Source organism: Nicotiana tabacum, chromosome 7 (genome assembly GCF_000715075.1).
Source record: "Nicotiana tabacum cultivar K326 chromosome 7, ASM71507v2, whole genome shotgun sequence".
Classification (NCBI taxonomy): domain Eukaryota; kingdom Viridiplantae; phylum Streptophyta; class Magnoliopsida; order Solanales; family Solanaceae; genus Nicotiana; species Nicotiana tabacum.
In genome coordinates, this window is record NC_134086.1 from 153,867,005 (window position 1) to 153,882,116 (window position 15,112).

The following is a 15,112-nucleotide window of genomic DNA, read 5'->3' on the forward strand; positions in this document are numbered from 1 at the left end:
AGCTAGAAGTAACTTTTATATGATTAAACTGCATGAAATAAGTATATTCATATTTTGATCATCACTTGGTTGCAAGCATTATAGTTGGGGTCAAAACTAAAAACATCATCCTTCAATGATAATTCTCTTCCTTGGAATTGTGTTTTTTTATCCTCTTAATTTTTATGGAAAGAACAAAGTATGCATTATCTCTAGTTGAATCTATATATAGCCCACGTTGTGACAATGGGAACACTGGGATCCCAAAATTCATTCGATGGAAATCCCAAAATACAAAAATTACAAACTCAAAACTGATGGCATAGATTAGAGTTCAAAACATGACGGGCACATTAAAATTTTGAGTTCAAATCTACATTTATTAAATTCGGGTGAATTTTAATAAAATTATGAAAATAGCACGTGTTAGTCAATTTTCGACTGGTAATTGAAAAATAGCCAGTGTTTGCAAAGTCATTGAAAAATAGTCACTATTTTGCTGCAACACGGAAAGTTCCAGCATAATATACTGGAGATTGGTGCACCTGTGTATGAGCTTCTAGGAACTCCAACACACGTAAAGTTCCAGCATAATATACTGGAGATTGGAGCACGTGTGTATAAACTTCTAGCATATTATGCTGGAACTCCAGTCTATTATGCTGGAGGTCCAGTATATTATATTGGAACTCCAGTACATTACGTTGTAATATTTTTCGGAATTGAGCAGTATTTTCGTTCAGATTTATCTTTACATGAAAAGTGACTAAATTTCATTTACTTTTAAAATTGTGGCTATTTTTTAATTACCACTTGTAAATCTGACTATTTTTGATTTTCATCGAAAAAACGACAAAATAATAAACCCATAGATAAGGAAGGAGGAATGCATCCTTTAATTTAAAAAGTACTGGCACATACCAAAATATAGACATTATTTTTAATTCAAACATCGCAACTTCTAACTTGATCGTGAATTTTAAAAATGTATGTCTAACTTTATCTATACATGTTTTCACTACATGTATAAGACTCAGACACCAAACCAATAGTTGGATATGGCAATGCTCAAAAAGAGGTGACCTCCTTTCTATAAAAGAAGAGACCAGAGGGTCCATCATTTGGCACCAAAGCAAGCTTCACCAAGCTTTCAGCACCTTCTTCAGCAGTTAAGCTCCCAGTATTGCAGTTCACGTCTGTTTTGCAAAATCCAGGACACACAGAATTTATCCGAAAATTTGGATATTTCGTAGCTAAAACCCTTGTGTAAGCAATCAGGGATGCTTTCGAGACTTTGTAAGCTGAGAAATAAGTTGGCCATCCTTTGGCTTCTATTGATTTCTCTTTAAAATCTTTTATAAATTCATTCAACACTTCATCCACCCTTTCTTCTCTCAGGCTTTTAGCATCACTTAGCATTCCTATAGCCCATTGGTTGCACAATAGCTGTAGAATAGCGGAAAACGGTTAGGAGTACACTATCACTTAGGGTGGCAAAAGTTGCACAAACCCATTTGACCCGCCCAATCCGTTAGGTTTTAGTGGGTTGGACATAAGCTACTTTAGTGATGGGCTAAATTTGGGCACAACCCAACTAAGCCCATTTATTTTCAGTAGCCCAGATCAACCCATGATTTACTACTTTTTTTATTATTCTGATTTTTGTTAGTATTATACGATAAGGAACTATCAAATAAAGTTTTAAATCGAAATTGAGGAAATAAATCATTAGGCATAAATTAACATTTTTTCAAAACATAAGACAAGTAACAGGAAAAAAAGAAAAAAAAATCATCATCGTAAACCATTCCAAAATGATATTTACGAAAAATATTATTATATATGTAAGAATATTTTATAATGCTTGTTTAAAAGTTGAAAATATTGCAAAGATTTGGGTCAATTTGGATGGGTTGTGTTTAGCCTATCTTAACCATTTAGGCAGAATTGGGCAATGAGTCAATCTATCTTGATCAGCCCAAACAGGCCATTTGCTACCACTATTATAAGTATGTAGAAATTAAACTCAACATAATTCAGAGGGTCCATATATTATGAAATAGTATTCAGTTATGATTTCATTACCTTTAACTTCCCCAAGAAAGAAGCGACATTAACAATTCTTGGGGAGTTAGAGAGCTGAAGGAGGGGAATAAATGCTTCAATCATTCTTTTTGCACCATAGAAGTTTGTCTCCAGGCATTGTTTTGTCAACTCATAATCTGTAACAATACGCTCAATACCTTCAATTGATTTCTTAATACCATCCTCTTCCTGCATAATAATTACTTCAATTTGTTACTATTTCTTTGAATGTATTTGTGACATAAAATAACTGAAAATTATCAAAGAGATCACCATTGACTGTTTCTAATTAATTTAGGATAACATATTAGCATTGGCTATATATCTTACCCCATTTTCAGCAGAAATGGTTACGAAGTCTCCTTCTATTAAATCTTTTATTATAACAACATCTCCTTCTACCATTAATCCACCAATCCCTGCGTTGTTAACCTGCAAATTAAATTGAAGCATTCATAATTTCTTATTTCTAAGTAAAGCATATATGAAATATGTACCCATGTACCCCATTTTTAGTCCAATAAAAATATATTCACTAAATAATCTCATCATTATTTAATTTCTGTATTATAATTTTCATCATTATAATCTCGGGATAACTTGTTCTCTACCAAACGACCCCAAGAGATTAAAACCAAAACTAATTAGCACTAAAATATTTTGTCCCTCATGACTACCTTGCTAAGACAACCTATAGCACTGAAAAAAGATGTAGGAAATTTAATAAAATATTAATCGTATATCTTACAATTTCAATGTTAAGTACGACTCTGTACCCATAAGTTATATCTTATTTCACTAATTTGTGAGCGAGTTTATAATTATACATCGATAATAAAGAAATATTTACACTATCATAAAAAAAGTACAAGTAATTCCTATGATAACCATAAGTTACCTATTCTGTAGAAGATACAAGTAATAGTTTAGTACTTTGTAATATGGTGCAAGCTACGCACCACTCTCTCGGTACGCATACATTTAATTAATGAATATTATCTTTTGCACAAAAAGAATCTATTTTGTAGATCTCAAGGGGCCATCTAACAACTGATGGGCTTCCTCACTTGGAAAAGAAATGTTAATCCTAAATAAATTAGATTGCATGTCACTGTTCACCAACTTTTGTAGATCTCAAGGACCCTATACCTTTTTCACCTCCTCGACCTTTCTTTCTTTGGCTACTGATCACTGAATAGAGCTACAAATCTTTTTATTTTGGTTTTCATATTATCAACAAGTATTAATGTTATTTTTAAATAAAAAATTCCTTATTTTCTTATTTCAAGATGTCAAGTTAACAATATGCAAGTTTAATTAAGGTAATTTAATCAAAATACTTTTTTCTAAGAGTGAGATATGCTAAAAAGCTAAAAAATTACTTATTACGTACACGAAGAAGCGAGTAGAGTATATAGGAGTAAGATAAATTGCACTCTACGGTATAGATGCATTGCGACTTGATTAACTACATAGATATGGAGCTTTGCAGTATTCATTTCTAACGAGGGATAAGCCAGTCAGCCAAAATATCCTAGTTCTGTAATAATATTTACCACATGCATAACATTTTGCAGGGTTAAACTTCATATATCTCTAACATGAAAACATCAAGAATTCAGTACAAGTAAATAGAAAAATATACGAAGCTTTACCATACTGACAATAAAATTACTGTTCCCTCCAGCACATGTTATTGTTTTTATGGGTTTTACACACCCCTTAAGAGAGTCATTTAATACTAGTAATTATTTAATCACCCTTTATCTTTCCTTAAATGGCTCATTTAATTAGTTAATACTTCATCCATTGAAACAGGAAGAATGGATCTGGAAAAAAGTAATAATAGATGACTTCTTGTTTTTTTCTAAACGATATTTTGGGGGAAAATTCTCAGGTTCAGCAGCCGCTACCCTTCGGATGTGTGCCCCTATTTACTGTGCAATAGTTCGCAAATCACATAGAAAATATAAATTGCACTAGACATCCCAGCGCGAGGAGAAGGCTGCTGGGAAAAAAATGGATCTAAGGTCTCTCACGTGGGAAATCACTAACCCAACCAACTTAGCCCTAGATTTAAGTGATGGGGTGATAAATATAATAGTAGTGAATAGTACCAGAATATCGAGCTTTCCAAATTTAGTTTTGATGAAGTCCACAAGAGAAGAAATACTAGCTGGATCCATAACATCAAGTTGATGAAATAAAATCTGATCATCATCAGTTTTATTGCTTGAGTACTCTTCCTTGAGCTTTTCGAGAGCTTCAATTCCTCTCCTTTCATCCCTTGCTGTCAACACTACCACTATTCCTTCCTTTGCTAGTTGCCTGCATGTTTCATATCCTATTCCTTTATTTCCCCCTGTCACCACTGCATACCTGATCGATCATACAACTTAAATATTACTACTATGCTTATAGTAGAGATTTACCTATAATTACCTAATAACCGTACTGATTCCGTAAATAATTTTTTACTATCAGTACATAAAACTTAATAGACATAACAAGGTTTGTAAATACCTTGTGTTCTCGTGGCTGGTGATTTTTTCTGCCATTGTTGAAATTGAGTTTCAATGATAAGTAGCCTCTCTAGATTCAAGGACTCTTGCTATATTCAGTTTTTTGGGTCTGAGAAGGGTTACTTATCAGTGTATTGCGTTTGCTTAAAATAGTCTAAGGTGGTTATTGAAATCTAGGAAGACGGAATTATATAATATTGTAATGGAGAAAATTATTTAAAGGAGGCTATAATTTATTTAGTTTTTTATTACTCCTATATTTTAGTCTTATCCCCTGTTTTTGGTGCAGGTTGTGTGGATAAGAACTGAAGAAAGCACGTTTTTCTCTTTTGGTTAGAAGAAGCAAATTGCTAAACGAGTACTATGCTTTTCTTGGCCATTAATTCAACTTGCTTAGCTACGAATTTCAAAATGTTAGTCTGCGTCTCCACTTGTTTTTTGGTTTTATTGTTTTATAAATATTAAATATTTATTTCTCTGGTATATAATTCAACTAGTACGACAATTTAGGATGTCACTGAATTATAATGCAATCATCCTCTACTGCCCTCACTTAAGTTAAGTGCCGTTCGTATTTTTTACCCTTTAAAAATAAATTTTATATTGGACAAAATTATAATTTAAATTATTTTCCTAAAATTTTGGGCATTAATTATTTCCTGTATTTAGGACTTAAGATTTTGCTTATATTCTTTCCTTATTTGAATACAATTTAAGACTCTAAAAAGACATCGGGCTAATTACTACTTGGGATTATTTGGAAATTTCACTTATTAATTTGGACAGTTATAGCAAAGTTATTGGATTGCTAAATTGAGTTTTAGCTATTACTTAGAATTATTTTAAGTCTTATTTATTTATTTTCACGATACCTAAATTTTTTTCTTAGAACTTAGAAGACCTAATATTTAGGACTATTTCCTTTTCTTTCCCTATATAAACTGTATTCTTTCGAGCATCACAAAAGGTGACGTGATATTTAAACACTAAAGTTTTCACAAATCTTACATAGACTAATATTTAAAATTTTGAAGTTAATTGTGAATTTTCACTTTACGTTTCCAAGAACTTAACCCTACACAATCGAAGTTCTATTTATTGTAGAAAGAATCTCGTTGTTAATTCATTGTGTTAAAAATAAACTCATCTCAAAACAAATAGAATTTTTTTGATAATATATAATTAGCGGCTTATTTGTATTATTTAGCTACAAATTTGGTTTGTCGCTATTTTTTTTATATATAGTTAACCTGTTTGGAATACTCAACGTCATTTTGTACTACGTTCTGAGCTTTCAAAATTATCTAGATTGTTTTCATGCTTAGCAACATCATTCTCTACTTTGCTGTCTATTTTTAATATTTGACAATTTAAAAAAATTATTAAACTTTTATCATATAAGTCAAATAAATTATTTAATACTCCCTTCGTTTCAATTCAAATGACACATTTTTCTTATTAGTCTATACCAAAAAGAATGACACATTTCTATATTTAGAAATAATTCAATTTTGAACTTTTTATTTTACCTATTTTACTCTTATTGAGAAACTTTTATAACCACACAAATATCATGGCTCCACAAAGTTTTCCCCCTTAAGCTTTTAGAACCATATGTTTCTAAAGTCTTCTTCTTTTTTTCTTCTTTGAATTTTATGTCAAGTCAAACTATATTATCTAAATTGAGGAGATAGTAATATTTATAAATTTTTTAAATTTTACATCCATTGAATAGAGTGGCGTTAGCGAAATATCTTTTGTTTTTTTTACCTTTAAAAGATGGGTCTGTGTGTTTATTTTAATGGAGAATAAAATAAGCCAAATGTGTCCTCTTCTGTCTTTGTTCTTTCTCCACATTTTTGTGTAGAGAAAATATGATCTACTTTTTATTGCGTCTTACACCTTCATGTAACAAATATATTTAGGAATAGCCAGTATTCAACTTTAGGGTGTTTGGTTAAAGGCATCATTGATGGTAGAAAAATTTATGTTCTCATATTCTTGTCCTTTTCATGTTGTATTGTGAAGATTGAGAAGTTCTACGGCAGAGTTTTTTTCTTAATTATATTAAGTTAGCTAAATAAAATCAACAGTCAACAATCATCATTTTCAAAAATTCAGAGTTCTTTAATGTTTTATTTTATAATATATTTTTATGTAATTTTTAAATTTTTTATACTCATTGAGATGGAGTACACGCGCAACGCGCGTATCGTAAGACTAGTATATATATATATATATATATATATAGGGCGCAATACCATGTCATTATCTTTATCTCGACATTAAATGCATTTGGGGTTTTCCACCTTTGAAAAAACTTAGTTCTTGTTCATATTTTTATCAATGAAAAGAGAAGAAATAATAATAAAACAAAGAAGACTCAAATTTCTTGATTGTGATTTGTTTAACAGATTAGTGTACAATATTTGAAATATAATTTGCTTTCTTTTGGGGTTCTTCAGAAAAACCTAGCTCATCAAACGACTGAAAGATAATGTTAAAATATTAATTTGCTCTTCTGTTCTTTGAATAAAATGAATAGTTTGCTAGTGCCTTATGAAGTTCCAAGATTTGGAGAAGACAACTCAAGCTTGTATTAAACAATGGAGGAAACTACAAGAGATATAAGCTAATGGCAAACTCACAAACTTTAAGGGCAAATCATTCTTTGAGTCTTCTATTCACCCTATATTTTAGATGCTATATATATGAAATGGCATTTCATACAACATACATTACTTACGTTAATGCATGTCACTGAAGATTATTACATGCTAGTCTAACATGTATATCATTAGCAACACGGACACAATGAACAACATACTTTCATTCGAACGATGAAACTTCTTTCCGATCAAAGAACAAACCAGAAGGGCCATCAGCCGGTTGCATGGCTAGCCTTACAGGACTCTCTGCGCCTTCTTCCATTGACAATAACCCACGATTGTAATTGATATCTGTTTTCACAAAACCAGGGCAAACGCAATTGATCTGGATAGATGGATGCTTCGTTGCCATGACACTCGTGTAAGCGTTCACGGCTGCTTTAGAGAGTATATAGGCTGACATGAAAGAAGGCCAACCCTTGGCTTGAAGGGTATCTTCTTTATAGTCCTTCAGATATTGATTTATCACCTCTTGTATTTTCTCCTCTGTGAGGTTTTCACTGTCACTTAATACTCCTTTAGCCCATTCATGTTTCAAGTTCTGGAAATGCAATTAGAGAATTTCAGTCAGCTACTCATAGGGATTATCCAATTACCAACATGGATTTACTGAGACTTAGGAAAGCATGTCAAACTTGTCACCACATGAAAAATAAGATTGAAACTATCAAGCTGCTTTGGAAACAGCCTCTTGCAGAAATGCAGGATAAGGCTGCGTACAATAGACCCATGTGGTTCGGCCCTTCCCTGGTCCCCGCGCATAGCGGGAGCTTAGTGCACCGCACTCTCCTTTTAAACTATCAAGCTGCTGATAAATATCCTAGCTTAATTAATTACATTACATTAAGTTTCCTATGTTTGTTAACATATTATGCAGACAAAGATCCCCCTTTACCATTTAAAGAGAAAAGGGAAATTAACAAGACTAAGGTCAGATCATGATTTATATACAATAAAATCAGCCTCTATTAGGATTTCCTCCGTCTATTTTCTTCATTTTTGTTTCTAGTAGAGTAAAAGAATAAGTCTTTAAGCTAAAGGCAAAGAACATTATATAGAAAATCAATAAATTGATGAGAACAAAGGTGTAGTTAACGGCAAGATTTTAGTAATATATGATTTTTCCAATCTAAAAAGAATAGATGGCATATACATTAGATTCTCTCAAAAAGACAATTAAAGGCAGAATTGAGTAGTTCTAAACGTTTTAAGCATAGTTTTACTTCAGAATTCATCATTCCTACAGGCCAAGCATGTATAAGCCTAAAACCTAAAAAGTTAAATCCTGCTAAACGGAAAAATGCAGCTATGTAGATGTATTAAAATTTAAAAAAAAAAATCCGAAAGATAAGAGTAGGGCTATAGAGATACTTCAGTAGATTAGACCTTCCATTCCAAGAGGAGAAGAGTTGCCAGGTTAATACCTTTAGCCTTCCCATAGAGGAAGAAACATTCACAATCCTCGGCGAGTTAGATAATTGGAGCAGTGGAATAAATGCTTCAGTCATTCTCTTCACACCATAGTAGTTTGTTTCAAGACATTCCTCTGCTAACTCATATGTTTGAGTCAATATGTTATTCCAATTGATTTGAGACCCTCCTGTCTATAGCAGAGAGAATGACAAATTAAAGATGCAAAAGATGAAGTCTAAAGCCAAGGGTTTCATGATTACATGTCAAAAGATGAATTTTCCAGGAAGTTAGAGTTATGGCTACTGATTGTGTTGCTCAGGGGCGAAGCTACACTCTGGTAAGAGTGGTCAATTGACCACCCTTCGTCGGAAAAATACACTGCATATATAGGTAAAAAGTTAGGTTTTAGAGGTATATAACATATGATGAACACCCTTTATTGGGATATTTTTTTACTTCTTTCAAGTTTGAACACCTTTGGGGAAATTCCTGACTTCGCCACTGGTGTTGCTTGATAGTCTAACTAAAGATTTCAAGATAAAGCATGACTTGTTCTGGTTTCTTGACTACAGCATAAAGCTATTTCATGGTTAACTCTATATCCAAATCAAGTTGCACATATAATATCTAATCAAACATCTAGCATAAAAGAAAGCTCTAGTAGTTAATTTGAGGGCTGTCTAATTATGATAAATCCTCTGGGGTTGTGGGGTTGTAAATTCTCAGACATGTTACAAAACATACATAACGATATGAGTTTACGTTTCTATGCACTAACGGCAATTATAAATACATGTAAGTTATGCTATAAGGTAATTATAGGTAAATCTTTTTGAAGCATCAATCCGAAACTTACACAATCAGGCCACAGTTATAGTAATTAACAGCTAATCTCTATGATGAACATTAATTGATGACCTAGTAAAAATGGTAACAAACCTATATACATTGATTGTCAGTGTGCCAGTATATATAACCTGATACTTGTCATATACTCCCTCCGGTCCATAATAACTAATAAGTGACCTTTTGGCCTTTTTATTTTGGTCCAAAATAAATGTACTTTTACGTAATCAAGAAGGAATTAATTTTCTTTTTCCAAAATTTGCCCTTATTTTCATAACCCAAAATGTCAAGGTAACATTATGCAAATTATAATTAAGGGTAATTTAGTCAATATATCTTTTCTTAAGTGGTGTGCCAAAGGCCAAAAAGTCACTTATTATGGACCGGATAGTAGTAACCAACTGTCTTGTATTAAGATACAATTAATACAATTAATCGATAGTTTAAGCCTAGTTAAAAGGACTTACCCCACTGGACTCTTGTATAGCTCTTAGGGCATCAGCATCTGCAGTGACTCCACCAATTCCTGCATTGTTCACCTGAAAATACCCACAGCTCTATCATTTCCCAAATTGCTCTGATCATAAACAAGAAAATCAATCAACAACGTAACATTGCTTTTGTGATGCTTCTTACCAAGATATCAAGCCTGCCAAATTGGGTCTTAATGAATTCAGTCAAAGAAGCAATAGTGGAAGGATCCATAACATCAAGCTGCTGAAACACCACATTCTCTTTAGCCAAACCGATTAACCCTTTGAGCTTCTCCACAGCTTCAACCCCTCTCGTCTCATTTCTAGCAGTCAAAACCACAACTACTCCCTGAGAAGCGAGCTGCCTGCATATTTCAAATCCGATCCCTTTGTTTGCCCCCGTAACTACTGCATACCTGCACCAACAATTAATTATAGATACAGCGTATGAGCATAATAAGATATAAAGTACTTGCAGTGTTGCAATATTAGAAGAAGAAATTCAGTACTTTGTGGCTGCGCCTCTGATTTCTTCTGCCATTTAGAATATCGTTAGTTGTGGTTTGAAGAAAGCCAGACCAATTAAAATCATACGAACCCCCTCTCCCCTAAACTTGTACGGATTTTCCTTTTAGATACCTTATCTACTCAAAATTTGAATCAATTAGACACTTTTTTGATAACCAGCAAAAAACTTAATACACTCGCCAATAATGTGGTAAATTGAGGAATTACGTGATGACATTTGATATTTGGGTCCAAAATAATAATTAACAAAATAGATTATGAGGAAAAAAACAAAAATTGATTTTAAAAGAAAAAAAAGGAAAAATAATAACCCCACCCACACCGCCAGACCCTCCCTTCCCTATTCTTCTGCTAATCTCCAATCCTTTATTCCGAATCTTTACTCCAGAATAGAGCAAACTAACTCCAACCATTACTCTAAAAAAAATTCTTTTTTATATTCTTTTCTCTCTTTTATATTATATTATTTTTTTTTATTTAATTTATTTTTTTATTTTCATTAAGCAAATCCTATCTTTTTTTCATTTTTACATATTCATCTCATATAATTCATATTTCTTTCTTATATAACCATTTAAAATAAAATTATTTTATACCATAAATTCTTAAATAATACAATCATCTGCCTCATTCACTCAGTTCTTTAATGATTTTGGTATATCTAGAAACGACTTACCTCCCTACTAAACTATATGTTATTTAATGTAGTTTCAATTTTTCTGTATTTTTAATTTAATGTATTTTCAATTCTAATGTATTTCTAATTTTAATGTAGTTTTATTTAAATATATTTTCAATTTTAGCAACATCTTATATTTTATATTTGCACCTTTATTTTTGTGATGGTTATATATTATTTATACAATTATAACTTATAATAAAATTAACTTATAATTTTACATAAAAATAATATATGTACAAAAATTTATTTATCAAAATTATATGTCAAAATTAAGATGTAAAATTAATATTATAAAGATATTACATAAATATAATTAGATATATATAATATGATAAATTAAAAAGGTTAAATTATAATAAAGCAATAGACAATAGTGATAGAGAGGATGAATAGTATCACTGTAAATTTGGAGTGATACTGTTCACCCTCCAAAATGGAGGCAAATTTGCAGCCGGGTTAGAGCAAAGTTCCTCCATTTTTGACTCCAGAAAGGAGTTTAGAGGTAAAAATGGAGGTGGGTTGGAGATGGCCAAGCCCATAAGGTGGCGGTTCGAACAATAATGTTCTTTTTTTTCGTTATATATCTTTTGGTTTATAGGTTTAATTTATTTGTAATTTTAGGTCTGATATTTTTCGTTTTTTATTTAATATTTTCTGGAAAAAAAGGGTAAGGGGGATAGAAAAGAGAGTGATGGCAGTGACGGGTCTCCATTTTTTCTGGCGAGCAAGATAGTAGTGGTTGTCAGAATTAACGAAAAAAGAGGAGATAGTGGTGGTGGTTTTCAGATTTGAAAAAGATGATTGGAGTGGTGGTAGCGTCGGCAGGCAGTGATGGCAGAAGGTGGTGGAGCTGGTTCGAAAGAGGAGGAAGAAGTGGCATGGTGGCGGCGGTAATGGTAGATCTGGAAATAAAACGATGGTAATGGTGGAGGAAGTGAGGTGGCTGAAGAAAGAAGAGAAAGGTGTATTATGGTGGCGGTGGCAATGGTGACGACGCCAATGGTGGTTAATGGTGGAGAAGTTATGGCAAAAAAGAATGAAGAAGAAAGAGAAAAAAAAAGCAAAAAATTAGTACTCCACCATTCATTTTTACTTGTGCAACTATTTATCTATATTTATACTATATTAAAAGCACGAAAGTCATTAGCAAAATATTATTCATCTTTTTTGCCCTTTAAAAATATATTTTACACTAGACAAAATAGTAATTTAACTATTTTCTATTATTTAGGAACAATTATTTAATTATTTCACTAATATTTAATACTTAGAAATCAACTAAACTTTATGTATTGAATCCTTCCTCACTTAAAATAGGTAAGACAACATATTTGTAGAAGGAAAGTAACCGCCGAAAGAATTAAAGTTCCGCCTACTTAGAACTCTTTTTAGGTTATTCTATGTAGTGATGTATAACCAATTATTTTTTATAATTTTATTATTTTAGTAAAAATAATTTAATCGACATAGAATAAATAGAAAACTACATATAAAGTCTCGTGAACATAGAATTCCTTCTAAGTTTTTATTCTAATGTGATCCATTAGTACTCTTCTAATGTGAATATTTCAAAGGGTATTTACCATTCACCTTCTAACAAATAACCCTAAAAAATTAAAGGCTTAAAATATCCATACAACTTAAAGTGTACACGTACATTTGAAATTTACTAATTAAAATATGTTATAATTTTAAATCTAAAATACTGAAGTTAGTATATATCTGCCACTATGTTTACAAAAGTTTTTTTTTACAAATATTTATAAATATTTATGAGTAAAACAAATATCTGTAGATAGGTTTACAACTGACAGGACTATATTTTAAACTATAATTTACAGTTATAATATATATTATAATATTTTTAAAATTTTTCTTGTAAACATATACATATTAAACAACAAACCCAATTTAATAGGTGAAACATGGACAAGATACTAAAATTTATGTATCGTAATAAATTGTCGTATTTCTTATAAGAAATTTAAGGTAACTATAAGTTTTTTATTCTATCTATACTATATTAAAAGCACAGAAACCCTTAGCTAAATTTGTTTCGCCATTTTTTCCCTTTAAATATAGAGTTTACACCGGATAAAAGTCATTTAATATTTTTTTCTAAATCCTTTCTTATAATTTAGGACTTTAAAATCAATTAAAATTTTAATTTATAAATATTCTTTTCTTATTTAAAGTATGTTGTCACAAACTATATTTACGAATCCTCATATTAAGACTTTGAAGTCAATTAAGATATTTATTCAAAAGAAGCTTTATCTATTGTATATTTATATTTTTCAATATTAGGAGTACAATTATATTCCTTAACAAAATAATATCTTGACATACGATATTTTAGAGCAAAAATTAAAGTCCAACAAAGTCATACAAAATCTAAAAGGACTTACATAATCCGAAAGTATGAGCGATTGTCATTGGTTTAAAAAGGGAAAAGAAATTAGTTAATATTCCTATTAAGGAAAGTCAAAATTATCGTAGGTTCAAAACGAGAAAAAGAATAAGAGACCAAGAAGAGAACTTAAACGTAATATATTTAGAAAATATCTTTATAGAAAATAACTTCTTAAATTAGGATTTTAAAAGAGTTATTTGCTGAAGTTACGAAGGAAGAATGATAAATTTTAAATTTAAGTGATGAAATTATAAAATTAGAACAACTTTTTAATTGAATACATTGACGAATTATTGAGAACTTCTATGGAGCAGTTTCTTTTTTTATTGAGTTAAGTACACAAGATCAACATTTATCATTTTCTGGAATATAAACTTTTATTTTATAGCTTAAACACAATATTTCAATATAATATCTATACGACTTTTTAGAATTCTTTTAATCATTGAGATAGTGTACACGCGCAACGCGCGTATCCTAAGACTAGTTTATATTAAAAGCACGAAAAGGTCATTAGCGAAATGTCGTACGCCTTTTTTACCCTTTAAAAATAGAGTTCACACTAAATAAAATAATCATTTAGTTATTTCCCTAAAATTTAGGACCTAAAATTGTTGAAATTTGAGTATGGAATCTTTCCTTATTTAAAATAGATAGCTAAATTATAAGACTTTAAAATCAATTAGATTTTGTACCTTAAATAAATATTTTGTAGACGTTCTTTTGACTATTTGATGATGTTACAATAGAACAATATTAGTACAAGTAGTTTCTTTATGGAAAGTGACATAACAATAAAATAATTATTTAACATCAATGGGTTTACTTCACTTAAAAATTTTAACAAATTATATTAACTTATTCTTATTATATCGTAAATAATATGAGACTAAAATTAAAAACTACTAAATATGTAGAAACATAATGTTTTACTTTTCTATTAATTTTGTCCTCGTCAGTCAATCTATTTAGACTATTATAAAAGCACGAAACTTCAACGAAAAATTAATTGATATTTTTATCATTTAAAAATAAATTCATATTGGATCAAATTACTGTTTAATTAGTATTTTTATTATTACTTAAGACGTCAAAATTAACTAAAATTTTGAATATTAAATCTTTTCTTATTTGAACTAAATAAAAACTCCTAATATTTAAGAATATAACCCAATAAAACTATAAGCAGAGTAAGTTAATTTCACAAGAATTTATAATTTTAGGAATTGTTATTTCACATGGAACAACAATAATCCAGGTAACATTAGAAGTCTTCCCCTTCAAGATACCAAGAGAAGAAAACTTAAAGTAAGTTATACAAAAATTGTACTCAGGAGCTCATAATTATTTTTCAGATCATCCAAAACTTTAAAGATTTAAGGTGTAATGTTAGCTATTTCAAGCTATTCTTATTTAAGACAATGTCAAAAAACACTTTCCAAAATTGTTGCCATAGTGTTTCATAGTTTCTCATAGTGTTGATAAATTTATTAGGGATATGT

General features: G+C 30.6%; 1 protein-coding gene across 1 annotated transcript; it reads right to left on the reverse strand.

Annotated features, from left to right (window-relative positions):
- Positions 1–852: 852 nt before the first annotated feature.
- LOC107769229 (uncharacterized) lies at positions 853–10,662 on the reverse strand. Its single transcript, XM_016588434.2, has 10 exons — positions 10,497–10,662; positions 10,151–10,403; positions 9,982–10,053; positions 8,680–8,859; positions 7,419–7,796; positions 4,588–4,634; positions 4,182–4,443; positions 2,395–2,496; positions 2,065–2,253; positions 853–1,425 (listed from the first exon to the last, which is right to left on the reverse strand). The coding sequence occupies exons 1-10, from the start codon at positions 10,526–10,528 to the stop codon at positions 1,048–1,050; spliced, it is 1,893 nt and encodes a 630-aa protein (XP_016443920.2). The 5' UTR covers positions 10,529–10,662; the 3' UTR covers positions 853–1,047.
- Between the last annotated feature and the right edge of the window lie 4,450 nt (positions 10,663–15,112).

What these genes read in the sequence shown, in the direction of transcription:
- LOC107769229 (XM_016588434.2), bottom strand. Translation starts at nt 10,528, where the DNA reads ATGGCAGAAGAAATCAGAGGCGCAGCCACAAA. An exon ending in TTGGCAGGCTTGATATCTTG is followed by an intron (nt 10,054 to 10,150) that starts GTAAGAAGCATC and finishes GGGTATTTTCAG; the next exon opens with GTGAACAATGCAGGAATTGG. An exon ending in CTATACAAGAGTCCAGTGGG is followed by an intron (nt 8,860 to 9,981) that starts GTAAGTCCTTTT and finishes TCTCTGCTATAG; the next exon opens with ACAGGAGGGTCTCAAATCAA.